This window comes from Sinocyclocheilus rhinocerous, unplaced genomic scaffold (genome assembly GCF_001515625.1).
Source record: "Sinocyclocheilus rhinocerous isolate Xijiao unplaced genomic scaffold, SAMN03320098_v1.1 scaffold797, whole genome shotgun sequence".
Taxonomy (NCBI): Eukaryota; Metazoa; Chordata; class Actinopteri; order Cypriniformes; family Cyprinidae; genus Sinocyclocheilus; species Sinocyclocheilus rhinocerous.
The window spans coordinates 823,117-835,685 of NW_015632978.1; the positions used below are offsets into that span (position 1 = coordinate 823,117).

Here is a 12,569-nt window from a genome sequence, read left to right on the forward strand (position 1 = left end):
GATAGATAGATAGATAGATAGATAGATAGATAGATAGTTGGAGCCAATTCTTCAATTTTGAATGTTGCACAGACTCACTCACTCACTCACTGTCATATGTTTAAGATGAGTTCTCACCTCAAACAGCCGCAGGACATTGGCCACCATGATGGACACTGAGCTTCCTGACGCCCCTATCACACCCACCACGCGCTCAGGCTTGCGTATGATCGGTTGTTCGCCGTTGGAGCAGCGGATGTCAGACGTGTCTTTCTGAATGAGGGCCTGGACAAATGTCAGAGACTGCTCTAGAGCGTAAGTGTCCCTGGAACATGTATCGAGGATGCGGGCCCCTAGTGTGATGTTGGGCAGCAGTTCTGGGTCGCTGTTGATCTGGTCCAGTGCGTACAGCATGGCCTCCAACCGGTGGATTCCTTTCTCCTTCTTTATTTCTCCACATGGGACCCCTGCATGACCCCTGGCATGGACCGGGAAAAGGCCCCCCAAGGTGATGTCCCCCGGGATTTTGATGGAATGTGGGTGCGAGTGCTGGTGAACTGACGAACATGGGCTCAGCCACACCCACAGAATCCACAGGAGGCGTGGCCATGTGGTAGAGTGACAACTGCTCCAGCTTAAAACCCGGAACATCCCGACCTGATGGTCCAATGAGAACAGAGGAGGATGTGATGTCATAATGACCAGGAATCAAACACGCAAGTGTTCATCCACTATCTGAGGAACCTGTCAGAGATAAACAAAAATATGTACATGAGGAAAAATAGGGGTGCAATTATGTGATGATTTCTTTTTTAAAATTTTAATTGCCTATTCTTTAAGTTTTAGTAAAATTGTGATTGCAATTTAAAATGCTTTTTTCTCTTTTTGTTCGTAAGGCTGCATAATATCAATTTTACTATAATAATAGTATACTAATACTACTAATAATAATATTAAACAAAAAGGTTAAATAAAATAAAATTATATTATAAAGTTACACTGTAATATATACATATATATATATATATATATACATATTAAGTACGGATATAAATATTTATTAAATTATATATTAAACAAAAAAATAACACTTTTATTTTTAAGAACAATTATTATTGCAATGTTTAAATAAAATAAGAAATATTAGAATTATAAAATTGCACTGTAATACAAATGTAAAAAAAGCATATATTAAAAATATATTTAAGAAAAATACTACAATAATAATACAAATATGTATTCTTAATTTCTTAATATCTAGTCTTAATAATTAGTCTTACTTTCTTTTTATTTTAATTGCTATATTGTGATTTTGGTTTTATTTCAATAATTTACGCAGCCCTAATTCTAAATATTAATCTCTTGCATGGAAGTTTTGCATGTACTTTTGACTTGGGCCAGTAAATAATCAACTTAAAACTTTTTATGTCACTTTTGTCAACCTTTTGAGTTTTAACTCTACATTCTTGCAATGCACATTTCCTGCTGAATTCAGTAGATTCACAACATTCTCATGACAATGATTCTACAATAATGTTACATGGAAAAAGTGTTGGAACACTAAAAAACACTTGAAAAAAGTAATTTGAATTTCTAGCACTCTCTTAACTATTCATGCACAGTGGATAACACATCATAAACAAGACCAGATACAATGTGCTTTAAAGACGCAGGTTTCATTCTCAAAGCGTCCACTGGGAACGGCACTGCACTGAAACGCTGTGAATGGAGAGTGATATAATCTGGCATGTGGTGAAGCTCTGGGGAATGGAGCCCAACTGCTCTGATGTGTAGTGATTGTAAGACCAGCTGTGGAATGAGTGACTCTCCAAAGGGTTCAAAGGTCAATGAAAGACTGAATTTGTTCAGAAAGCAGAGAGAAAAGATGGAATTGAGCTAAGAATGGGAGAGACTGTAGCCAGTAGCTAAAACTTCAATAGGAGAAAAGTTAACTTTGATGTTGAGAGCGTATAGAAATAAAGCTCTAGTCTATAGGATGATCATACAGTTACTCCGAGATGCAAAGAGAGCTGCACTGGGGAAAGACAAACAATTTCTTAGATTATTTTCAATTATTTTGTCCCTGCAGACTTTCAGAAAATACAATGTTCAACAGTGGACATACATGCCTGTCATCTGCCTGAATCAACCAATTTAAGTATGTCTCTAATGATTTTGTTTCATACATTCTCTGGAACATGGTTATTAATTTACAAAACTAAAAAAAATTAAAATTAAATTAAAGGGGTTTTAGCAGCATCAATTAAATTGATGCTGCTAAAAAGAACATTATTTTGTGTATTTGGTGTAATGAAATGTGTTTATGCGGTTTAAAGTGAAAAAAACACATTATTTTCCACATACTGTACATTATTGTTTCTCCTCTATGCCCCGCCTTTTTGAAACGCGTCGATTTTTACAAAGCTCATCGGTCTGAAAAAGCGAGGTGTGCTCTGATTGGCCAGCTATTAAAATAAAATATTAAAAATATATATTTTTAATTTTACTTGATGTACTAAAATAACGATAACTGAAATAAAATGAATAAAAACTATATAGACATAAAATAAACAAAAGCTACTAAAAAATAGAAAGCACAACAACATCACTGAAACTTTAATTAAAATTAAAAGAAAAACTGAAAATATAAAAATAAATACAATTCAAAATATTAATTCATATATTTAATTAATAAAAACTATAATAGTATCTCAATGATACTAAAATAACACTGCTGTGGAAATTACATTTTTTGAAGATAAAGATAATTCCTTTGTCTTACTAGACTAATTTAATAACTAGAAATGTATGCATCCTAACTACATATTTTGTTCTTATTTTTAATAAATAATATTTTTCATAATAAAATGATAATAGTAAATAATATTATTTCTTAAATATTATCATTTGGCAAAGTTTGACTGGAAATGACACATGTTGAGACATAAGCAATATTTACTTAAATTTTTCTTTGCTTTCTTTACACATATATTTTACATATGGCTTACTCTGAATACCTTTTGTTGTATCATTGGTAACCAAATGCATTACTTTTTGAAGAACTTTATTAGGTCAAAAGTAAAAACATGAAATATAACCATAAAAGGCATTTGATAAGTTGCATAAAATGATGAAGGTAAAAAGCTTAATATGACCTTCAGATTTCAGATTTTTACATCACCCCCTGTACTGATTACTGAATCAGACTGCCAAAGTCAAAAACCAACACAATTTTTATACAAACTTGGATTCAAAATGCACAATATTACATTTACTTTATAGAACACACAGTGTAGTGAATGATGTGATAATTTAGCATGCTACTGTGTGAATGTTTCTCATGACATACTGAATGCTGTTTAAAAAAACAGGCAGTACATATTGTGCAGTATGCCGTCAACAGTACACAAGAATTCCATTCCGAACACAAGCCATGGTTTATGTACGAGAGTGGAATGATAAATCATTGGAGCTGCATCTGACAGCTTTCAGAACCTCTTAGTAGCGAGGCATTACATTTTGATGAAAATTTTACATCACACTCCAGAGCACATAGCTGTAACGGCGGCATCTGCTTTTTGCTGCAGTTGCTTCGAAACTGCAACATCTACTCAGTGACAGGTGTTCAGCAGCAACTTCAGATATCGAACGCTGCTGTTCCAGTTCCTTATGAGCCCTGATTGCATTTACAGTAGAAACTGGAGATTGCATTTGCTTCGAATAGCCTAATCAAATCCTAAACCGTTCACATGCTTGCTCCTCGGCCTGCCTGCCTGCCAAACGGTTTCCCTTTAAATTCATTCAGCTAACACAAATCAGATTGAATATCTATAGTCTCCCTTACTGTTATCGACTATTTTTTCCCTTACATGATCTGGAGATGTGTGTGCTTGAGTGTACCAAAGCACCCCACTGCTATTTCTGAAATTAAAAGACATATTTCATATTGCAAACTAATTGTTTTGAAAGTGGGTTCATTTCCTCATGAGAAGTAATTTGATTCTGGGTTGGCACTGAAGTGGCAGTGGCACGATGTCAGACGATAATCGAAGAAGACAAGCTTTTCCCTGCACTCTCTCTGGTAAATATCATTTTCACGGTGATAAAACATCATTTGAAGCTGTTAAACATAATGGGCTGTTTCAATAATCCATGGTGGCATCATCTACTCACAGTAATCACTGTTTGTGAAGGGCTGCGTACGGTTGGCACTCGCAGTGCAGCGAACGCATGCGGTAATGTGGCATTAAAGTAAACGCAAGATCGCTTTGTGCATTCAAACCTGTAAACAAGCAATAAAAGCCACCAATGAAAAGCCCACCCCAAGTGAATGATAAAAAGCAGCATGTTTATGACGCATTTCAAAGGGAGAGGAAAGCACTTTCTAAATCATTTGCACATCAGAGACAGCTAATATGCAGTCAATAATAGCAGTCTGCAGACTATTATACTGGACTTCTGTCATTCACTGTGAGTTTCTTTGCTTTTCCTTCAATATATGCAATTAACTTAAGTATTATATGACTCTATGGACTTGATTTAAAGTAGAAAGATTGGCCTCTGCAAAAAAAAAAAAGATCATTTCTTATCACAATTTCTTTAATCCCTCTGCCAAAAACATGATATATTTTTATATCATGTTCAACCAAAATCCCAATTTCATTTCGTAGACAGAGTCTCAGTTAATGCTTTTTAAAATTCATCAGCTGAAACTATTAATGCCCATTCGGGTGTCTGGGCTGGTGACAAATGGTGAGGTCATTCCCAGCGTGACATACTTACTCAAGATAATGTGATCACTCTTCAGAAATGAAGGGCTGGAATAATGGATAATACAACAAATCATTGGGGGCCTTTTTTCCTTGGTAATAGACCTAAATCTTGCAGCTGATATCCATTAGGAGCCGTTAGAGAGAAGTTTGAGAGAACTCGTTCCGAAATGATAGACTAGACAGAGTCAAAGTGACCCAGCACAAAAAAGGGTGTTCAATGTACCTGGATTAAGATGGACCATTCTGCAACAATGAGGTCAGCGGTTCAGAAATAAGCTTTGCAATAGACTGTCCATAATAGTTGTAACGGACACGGGGAGTATTTTGAAACCTCATTCATCTTCTTGTTCAGGAAAAAATGGAAAGAGGAAATTCAGCAAATCCCGCATTGTGATATAGATGCGCAGCAAAATACAGCCAAGTCTGAAATGCCGCACACTTTGGTGACGTAATGGTGCATTAAATGGCAGGTAATAGTCCGCATCAGGCAAAAGGGCGCATCGAGGGAGTGCCGCGGCCTATAAGAGATCCCTTCAGAATCACAAAATGGCAAATGAGACACGCTACGGTCTCTGTGGATTCACTGACACATACAAGGGACGACCATCACAAGAAATATACTTCAAGTGTGCAATTTGGGACAGAGTCTATGTTGAACAACCAATGCCACTGTACATGCACGGCTTTTTGGTTACAAAATGTAACTCCTAAAACAGTCTTATAAGGATGTGCGATATTTGGGATTTTCTTGCTACCTAATCAGCATTCTGGAAAACCCAAATATAGAGTGCCGGAGTGAAGACACATTTTTGTAAGCCAACCCGGAAGTTACCATCACCCTGGTTCCCCAGACAAAACGCAAGTTCCATTGGCTTTTGGATTATTGCAGGAAATATAATTCTTACACGTTTAATCTTCACAAATGAACACAACATTTATAAATGTTGGAGCTAAGCATATAGGCTATAAACGAACACATGATCACATGACTTTAACATCACCACCAATAAGATGCCGACAACTCTTTCCATTTTTATTTAAAAACATTTAACTTGAACATTTTAGAATAGTTTGAATGAGTGCTATTATAAACACAAAGAGGCTGTATAGACAGACAAGTAAGTAGATGAGTTTACCGGTTCGGCATGATAACGTTTAACGTCCCTGACAACCTCTGCCTTTTTCAAGACAATTAAAGCATTTTTTTTTTTTTATGAAATGGGGGTATTATTGATGTATTTTATCTTAGAATAAAATGTGAAAATATCTTGAGCTTGTATTCACCACCAACCAAGGCATTTAACCAAAAAGTCCATTCAAAAAACTCACTGACTTCAGCATGATTTTTTTAGGCTAACTCACATTATCGATTTCAAACACTCAGTCCTTTCTATATTTCCTCAAGCCCCCTTTGCCAGGAGTTTGATTGACAGATGATCTGATCAATCATAACGCTGAATCCGCCTTTTTGTCCGACAAACAAACCAGACAGGAAAGTAGATTAATGTCAGCGGACTTGAAATTGAGAAATGGCGTGTATTGATGTCTTTTGAAACAAATACCTTCTGATGTTCATTCATGTTTATTTTGTGCTAGAACTAGTAAAGTGGAAGAGGTGATCAGCTCACGTACCGCTTGAACTGAGGCGCTACAGCGATCTGTCACGACACATTAAAGAGCCACAAATCGGTATTTATTGTTTGAATTTCTTTAAAAAATGACGAAATTTGAAAGCCGAATCTTTGTTTCATACCAAAAGTAACCTGCTCTGTCTTGTCTGTTGGCACGTTGTCAGTTTCCTCTTTGCTTCGCGATGTATTTGTCACTGCGTCAGAACATGATGCGTGGTGTGAGAGCAGCATGGCTTGTTAGACGTAGCAACAGTAACTAAGAGAGGCGGGTCTTTCCAAAGGGTCAGTTGACCCTTATGTAAAGTTCTTACTGTAACTCTTTTTTTATATTCTTCACTGTAAAAAAAAAAAGGTTTTCAAAGATGGAAATAAAACAAAGATTACTGGAGTATGTTTTACAAAAAAAATACTATTTCAGTCTTTCTATTTTAAAATGTCATGTTTAATTCAATGTGTTACTTGCGGTTTCTTTGTTATTTTGTGAAATTTACAATTGTGCAATTTCTGAGTACTGTTTCAAAGCCAGTTCTTTAATTTATTTTCACATTTGTATTTATTTTATTTATTTTGCTATTATTGTTGTTGCTTTGTTTGTTCTCCTTGCTGTGTATATTGTGTTAAAAAATAAAATACATACAAAATCATGAATTTTTCCAATCTGCTTGGCATCATGGCTCAGAACAGTCACTAGTGAAGAGATTATAGCCTATGCATTCTTGTGGCGCCATCAGCCATTCAGAGTTGTCATTACGTAATTTTCTTGCTGATCAAGAGTAATTAGTCTCACCATATACAGCTTTTATGGCTCAGGTGATTGGGGGTAAAAATAAAAATCTCCTGCATAGGGAAATAAGCACTTGCAATGTGCAAAAAAAATATATAAATCACTTCTGTCATAAAGGATTTCACATGAACTCTTGCGGATTTTTCTAGGGCCATCTCACAGAGCACACACATTATCAGATGAAGATCACACACTGTGAATTCTTGACATTATGTGAGAGGGCACAGGGAGCAGCTACAACACTTTTGCAAACATCCCTGACGACATATGACATTGTTCACACAAACGGAAGACTTTTAAATGCTGACCTCTCATGCACAGAAGCATGACACAGCCGACAGGGGGTTCAGGGCTGCAATGATAATTCAAAGAGACTCGACAGACCTCATAGCATGGATTAAGAAACTAGGAATTCATCCCACAGGACATGGAAAGCAGAAAAAAGGAGTTTCAAGACAAATGCACAAAAGAGCACAAAAGTCATCTACATTGCAATGAGTGTCAAAGCCTTACAAGAGCTACTTAACTCCTCTTTTGTGTAATCGTGATGGACACGTCAAAGTCTATGATAATCTACATTATGAAATAATGCATGCATTAATGCAAACCTTCAAATACTTATACATATAGTGCTCACTACCCACTAAATTCTGCATAACAGAGGCATATCAAATAAAAAAAAGCCAAACAGAATTGAATTGTTGATAAATCACACATTATTAAATGTGAACAAAATTATTATGGCTTTTTTCCCAACAAGAGAGATTGAGATTGCTCTGTTTGGACTATATGCAAACATTGTGGAATATCTGTTATTTCAGCAGCATTTGAATGACAGTTTCATTAACAATCACTATTAAGATAGCATAAATACATTTAAAACATGATGGGAATGACAGAAAAAAAAAAAAAAAAGTCGAATAAGGGGTTGCTTATTCAACTTTGTAACAAATAACTTTGTAACAACGACCATCAGTCACTTAAAAAAAAATGTGTTACATTATACAATGCCCAACACATTTGTTTTGCCTATGCACTTTTACAAAACGTAAAATGATACAGAGATATAATCTGATAATGGTAAATAATAAATATATTATGTATAAATGTCATAATGTATATCATAGTACTGAATGATTACCATATGCATTTACCATATTCAAGGTATGTTTATTGTACTTCAAATAATAGGATAGTATGACCAATACTAGTGCCCCAAAATATGTTTCTTTGTCCCAAAAACCATTTATAATGATGGAATCAGATGGCATTACCATGGTACTTTGATACAAGGTGCTGAATCCTAAGTACTGTATATTCATGTAGCATTTACTCCAAGGCTAATACCATGGTAGCTTGATATATGTATGATTGATATTCACCATATAATTAATTTAGTACTGCATTTACATCGTTTTTTAAAAGTTCTACATGTAGGATTGTATATAAAATAAAATGAAGGAGAAAAAAAACACTAATACCATGGCATTTTTGTCCGTGCACTGTGTAAATGTTATAATAACTTAAAACATACAAAACCGAATAAACTTTGTGGAAGCAAACGACATAGGCTATTGTAAAAACATTGCACGACACAAATATAAACATTATAGTCCGATTTTGTACCTGTTCATCCTGATGCTGAACTTTCGACAACTTGTCGAGACATCCACGACCTCTCCTCAAACCCTCGAAGACATTACGACTCGCTCAAACCACCTGAAGCTTTTGGCAGTTGTTTAGTTCACCTATGACCTGCTGAGATCACCTATGACCTGTTTACAGAAAGCCCAGAGCTATTTTTCATCGTTTCATTCATTCAGTCGTGCGTTCCGCAGCTCCGTCCGCGTCCTCGCGCGCGCTCTCTGCCTTTTCACCGTGAAATGAGATTCGTATCGAACATAAAATATTTCTCAACACTGTGCCGCTTCTAATCTCTATCAAATCTCTTAAACGCTCGATTCTCTCTCTCTCTCTCTCTCTCTCTCTCTCTCTCTCTCTCTCTATGTATGCTGTCATGCAGTTTGTGCTGGTCACTCTAGTCCTCATGCTCTGTTTGGGGTGTTGCTGTTTATTTTCATTTCTTTTACTGTACTTTTCTACAATATTTTTTGCTGGGGACCTGTTAGGCTACTTTGTAGGGTAAAACGTGGGGATGAAGCTTCAACAGACATTTACTGTGTTTTGATTAGCTCAGAAAAAAGCCTATTGAAGTCTAGTTTAAAACATGTAATTACTATAGCATATTGGTTATTTATTATTACTTATAAAGCATGCCTTATTCTGTATGATCATATTCTAACCATACCCAACACCTAAAAATAACTACTACAACAACTACCTTTACTATCAATAAGCAGAGTTTATTGAGGGAAAACCCTTAGTTAATAGTGAATACCTGTTCCCTAATTTAAAGTGTTAGCTTTTTCATTGTTGGTTCATGCAAACTGATGTAGTAAACTAACAGAATCTTATTGTAATTTGTTACCATTACGTTTTTTAGAGTCACTCCATTTGACCCAAACAAAATATGCCTTTTTCAAGGTCAAAATATATTTTTCACTCATTTGTGTCCTTTCTGTTTTATGGTTTTCTTGTCAAATTACAACAAAATGGGTTGCAGAATGTTGGTTATGCAACACATTTTAATGTATTTTTTTAAAATAAGTAAATAATTTATAGATGCAGGCCTAAATAAATAAATAAAAATAAAGTAATTGATCCATACATCACTGTGCACAAGCATGAAAACATAAAATAGTAAAAATCAGTCTCAACAGAACACGCATGGTATGTCTAGCAAAATAAATATTTGTAATATTTATTAGTTCCATGATTTGCCAGAAACAGATAAAAAGTCCACATACTGGTCAAATCTTTGTCAAAACATATTCATAAAGGAATATCCATCTGTCTTAATTTGGAACCAACAAGGATAAAATAATAATCTTGTAAGAATCAAATAAGATTCTGCTGTAGCATAACATAAAATTATTTAATCATTTATTCAGTAAACATCTGCTATACTATTACACATTATGTAAGTAATAATTTTTAGCATATGTACATTTACATATGTGCCAGTTGAATGGGCTCCCCAAACTTGGTTCCTCTCAAGGTTTCTCTCCTTGCACACCTGCACATCTTAAAGGGGTCCTATTATGCTTTTTCACTTTTTCAACTTTAGTGAACACATATCTGAATTTTGAAGACATATATGCATAATATGTAATTTGATGCTTGTTGTCTATAGAAAGTTTGTCAATTAAATATATTGAAGATAATTTTGAGATTTTTTGATATACATACTTTGGTTTGGGAACACATTTGTAGCTAAATTCATTTGGGGACATTTGGAGATGCCTTTATATGGAAGAATGATTAATATAATACTTTTTAAAACTTTAAAAATGCAAAGGGTTTTCTGTTATGGTATTGGGGGTTTTAAGTCAATGGCATGCCCTCATTTAGCTCGTTAAGGGAGGTTGTCAACTGAAAGAAATTCACTGTAAATCAATTTAGAAAAAACATCTGCTAAATAACATCTTGCTGCATACTTTCCTACTGTAACGAATTCAGTCCACTGAAGGCGAGAGTAGTGAGAACCCAAGTGCAGTTTATTTACCCTACTAAATATAAATTTGAGCATGGGCATTGTAGTTGACTTTGCCTATAACATTACATATAGAGACAACAGATGGGAAATTAAATAAAAATATATACTTTTTTACCCACAAAAAAATATTAATACAAATTGAATATAAAATGGTAAACCAAATGTTAAAACAATATGACCAAAGACAACTTAATGACGTAAAGAACACTTAATGTGAAACAAATAGCAAAAACGCTCAGGTCAAGCATGCATTTTAGAGTTAAAGTAGACATCAGCATTCTTCTGTGAGTTCATGCATAAGTAATTCCAGTGTTGTATTTTTAGCGCAATCGGGAAACTGTGCAGGGTCTGAAGATATTAAAATTGCATAAACTCAAGGGGGATGTTCCACGACCTGGAACTGCCCGCTTAACACGAAAGCAGCCGTTCACGGTTTACTGCGATTAAAAATCTGTTCCTGAAATATTGCACATACACACTTTTCAAGCAAAGCATTTCGCCAAATAATAAACAGTGTTTAAAATAATAAAACAGTTGTGATGAATGACACCTGTGGTTTCTCTTTTTTGAACTTGAAGAGAACTGACAAAAAAAAAATCACAAAAGTTAATACAAATGAAAAACCAAGTTAGTCCTTTTGAGAAAAGCCCAAGCAGCATTTATTTGCAGACGCCGATTAGTTTAAAACGCAAATGTTTACATTTTAGCCAAAAGTGTGGCTTCGGTGTCCAGATAGTTTTTGGAGCTCCTGTACATCAGACCTAATAAATAAGCACATGAAATATGTTTTAAGATACATGACTCTGAAAAGCTGCTCTTCCAGAAAATGGCTAGCGAATCACTGGGTTCATTGTAGGACTCAAAACCTTCACCCTCAGCTCTCTGAACAGGCCAGCCAAGAGAGTCTGAATTATTCAGTGGTGATTAAAGCGCCAAACCATAGCCGAAAACGATCCAGATCAGTTCACGTTCTTACTTTCATTGATAACCATTGCTTGAAATGGAAAAAATAGCTGCTGGTGGCCTACCCCTTTTTTATTTGCATATTTCCCTTGTTGTTACACTACTAAAAGCTATTAAGCCAGCAAGCACAATTCTTGTGATATTATAGCCTAAATATGGCTTTTATAGACGTTTGCATCTGTGTTACCTAGGGGTGTAACGAACGATTCACTAATTTTCTCGATGCATCGATTACAAACCCTGATGATGCAATGCATCGATCTTGAAACATGGATTTTTGAATCGTGAATCGCCGATTTCGGACAGTAATCGATTTAAAAAGCTAATAATCGAATGAATCGCGATTTCTATAGCGATTCAATGCTTTCAAAATATATACACATTAAATTACTACAAGCAGGAATTAATGGAGACCTTGAACAGTGTTCGTGCCTCGCATCTCTCCTTCACGCGCTCCACTATTTACCGCCAGTGACTTTCACAGCATTGCGCTCGCGCTCCGTTCGTTTCACCGACACATTTTTTGAGCACCTGATGTGTGATCTCTCCTTAGTAGCTACTCGTTGCCAGTAATGCTAAAGTGAAGTAGTTTTACTTTTCTGTAGTTTTTCAATGGCTCTCGGTCATACCGACGACATTACCTGAGCAGTCGAAGGCTGCGCATTTATTGCATGGACGGAGCAAAAATTTAAGTGTCTATATATAGCATACGCACAGTTCCATTGAATGAGAAATGTGTTTTAACAATGTCGTTGAACCGAATGTACGAAGGAAACCGTTAAAATAACCACAGCTTTAACAACAACCTTGAAATAAGAGCGCGA

At 35.4% G+C, this 12,569-nt stretch overlaps 1 protein-coding gene across 1 annotated transcript in view; it reads right to left on the bottom strand.

Moving 5' to 3' along the window:
• Positions 1-9,096, bottom strand: part of grm6a (glutamate receptor, metabotropic 6a) — a 55,967-nt gene extending 46,871 nt beyond the window's left edge. The window contains exons 1-2 of the mRNA XM_016556216.1: positions 8,793-9,096; positions 118-723 (exon numbers count right to left, since the gene is read on the bottom strand). Coding sequence (XP_016411702.1) covers positions 118-675 — 558 coding nt within the window. The 5' untranslated portion in view covers positions 676-723; positions 8,793-9,096. The remainder of the gene's footprint in view (positions 1-117; positions 724-8,792) is intronic.
• Positions 9,097-12,569: the final 3,473 nt, after the last annotated feature.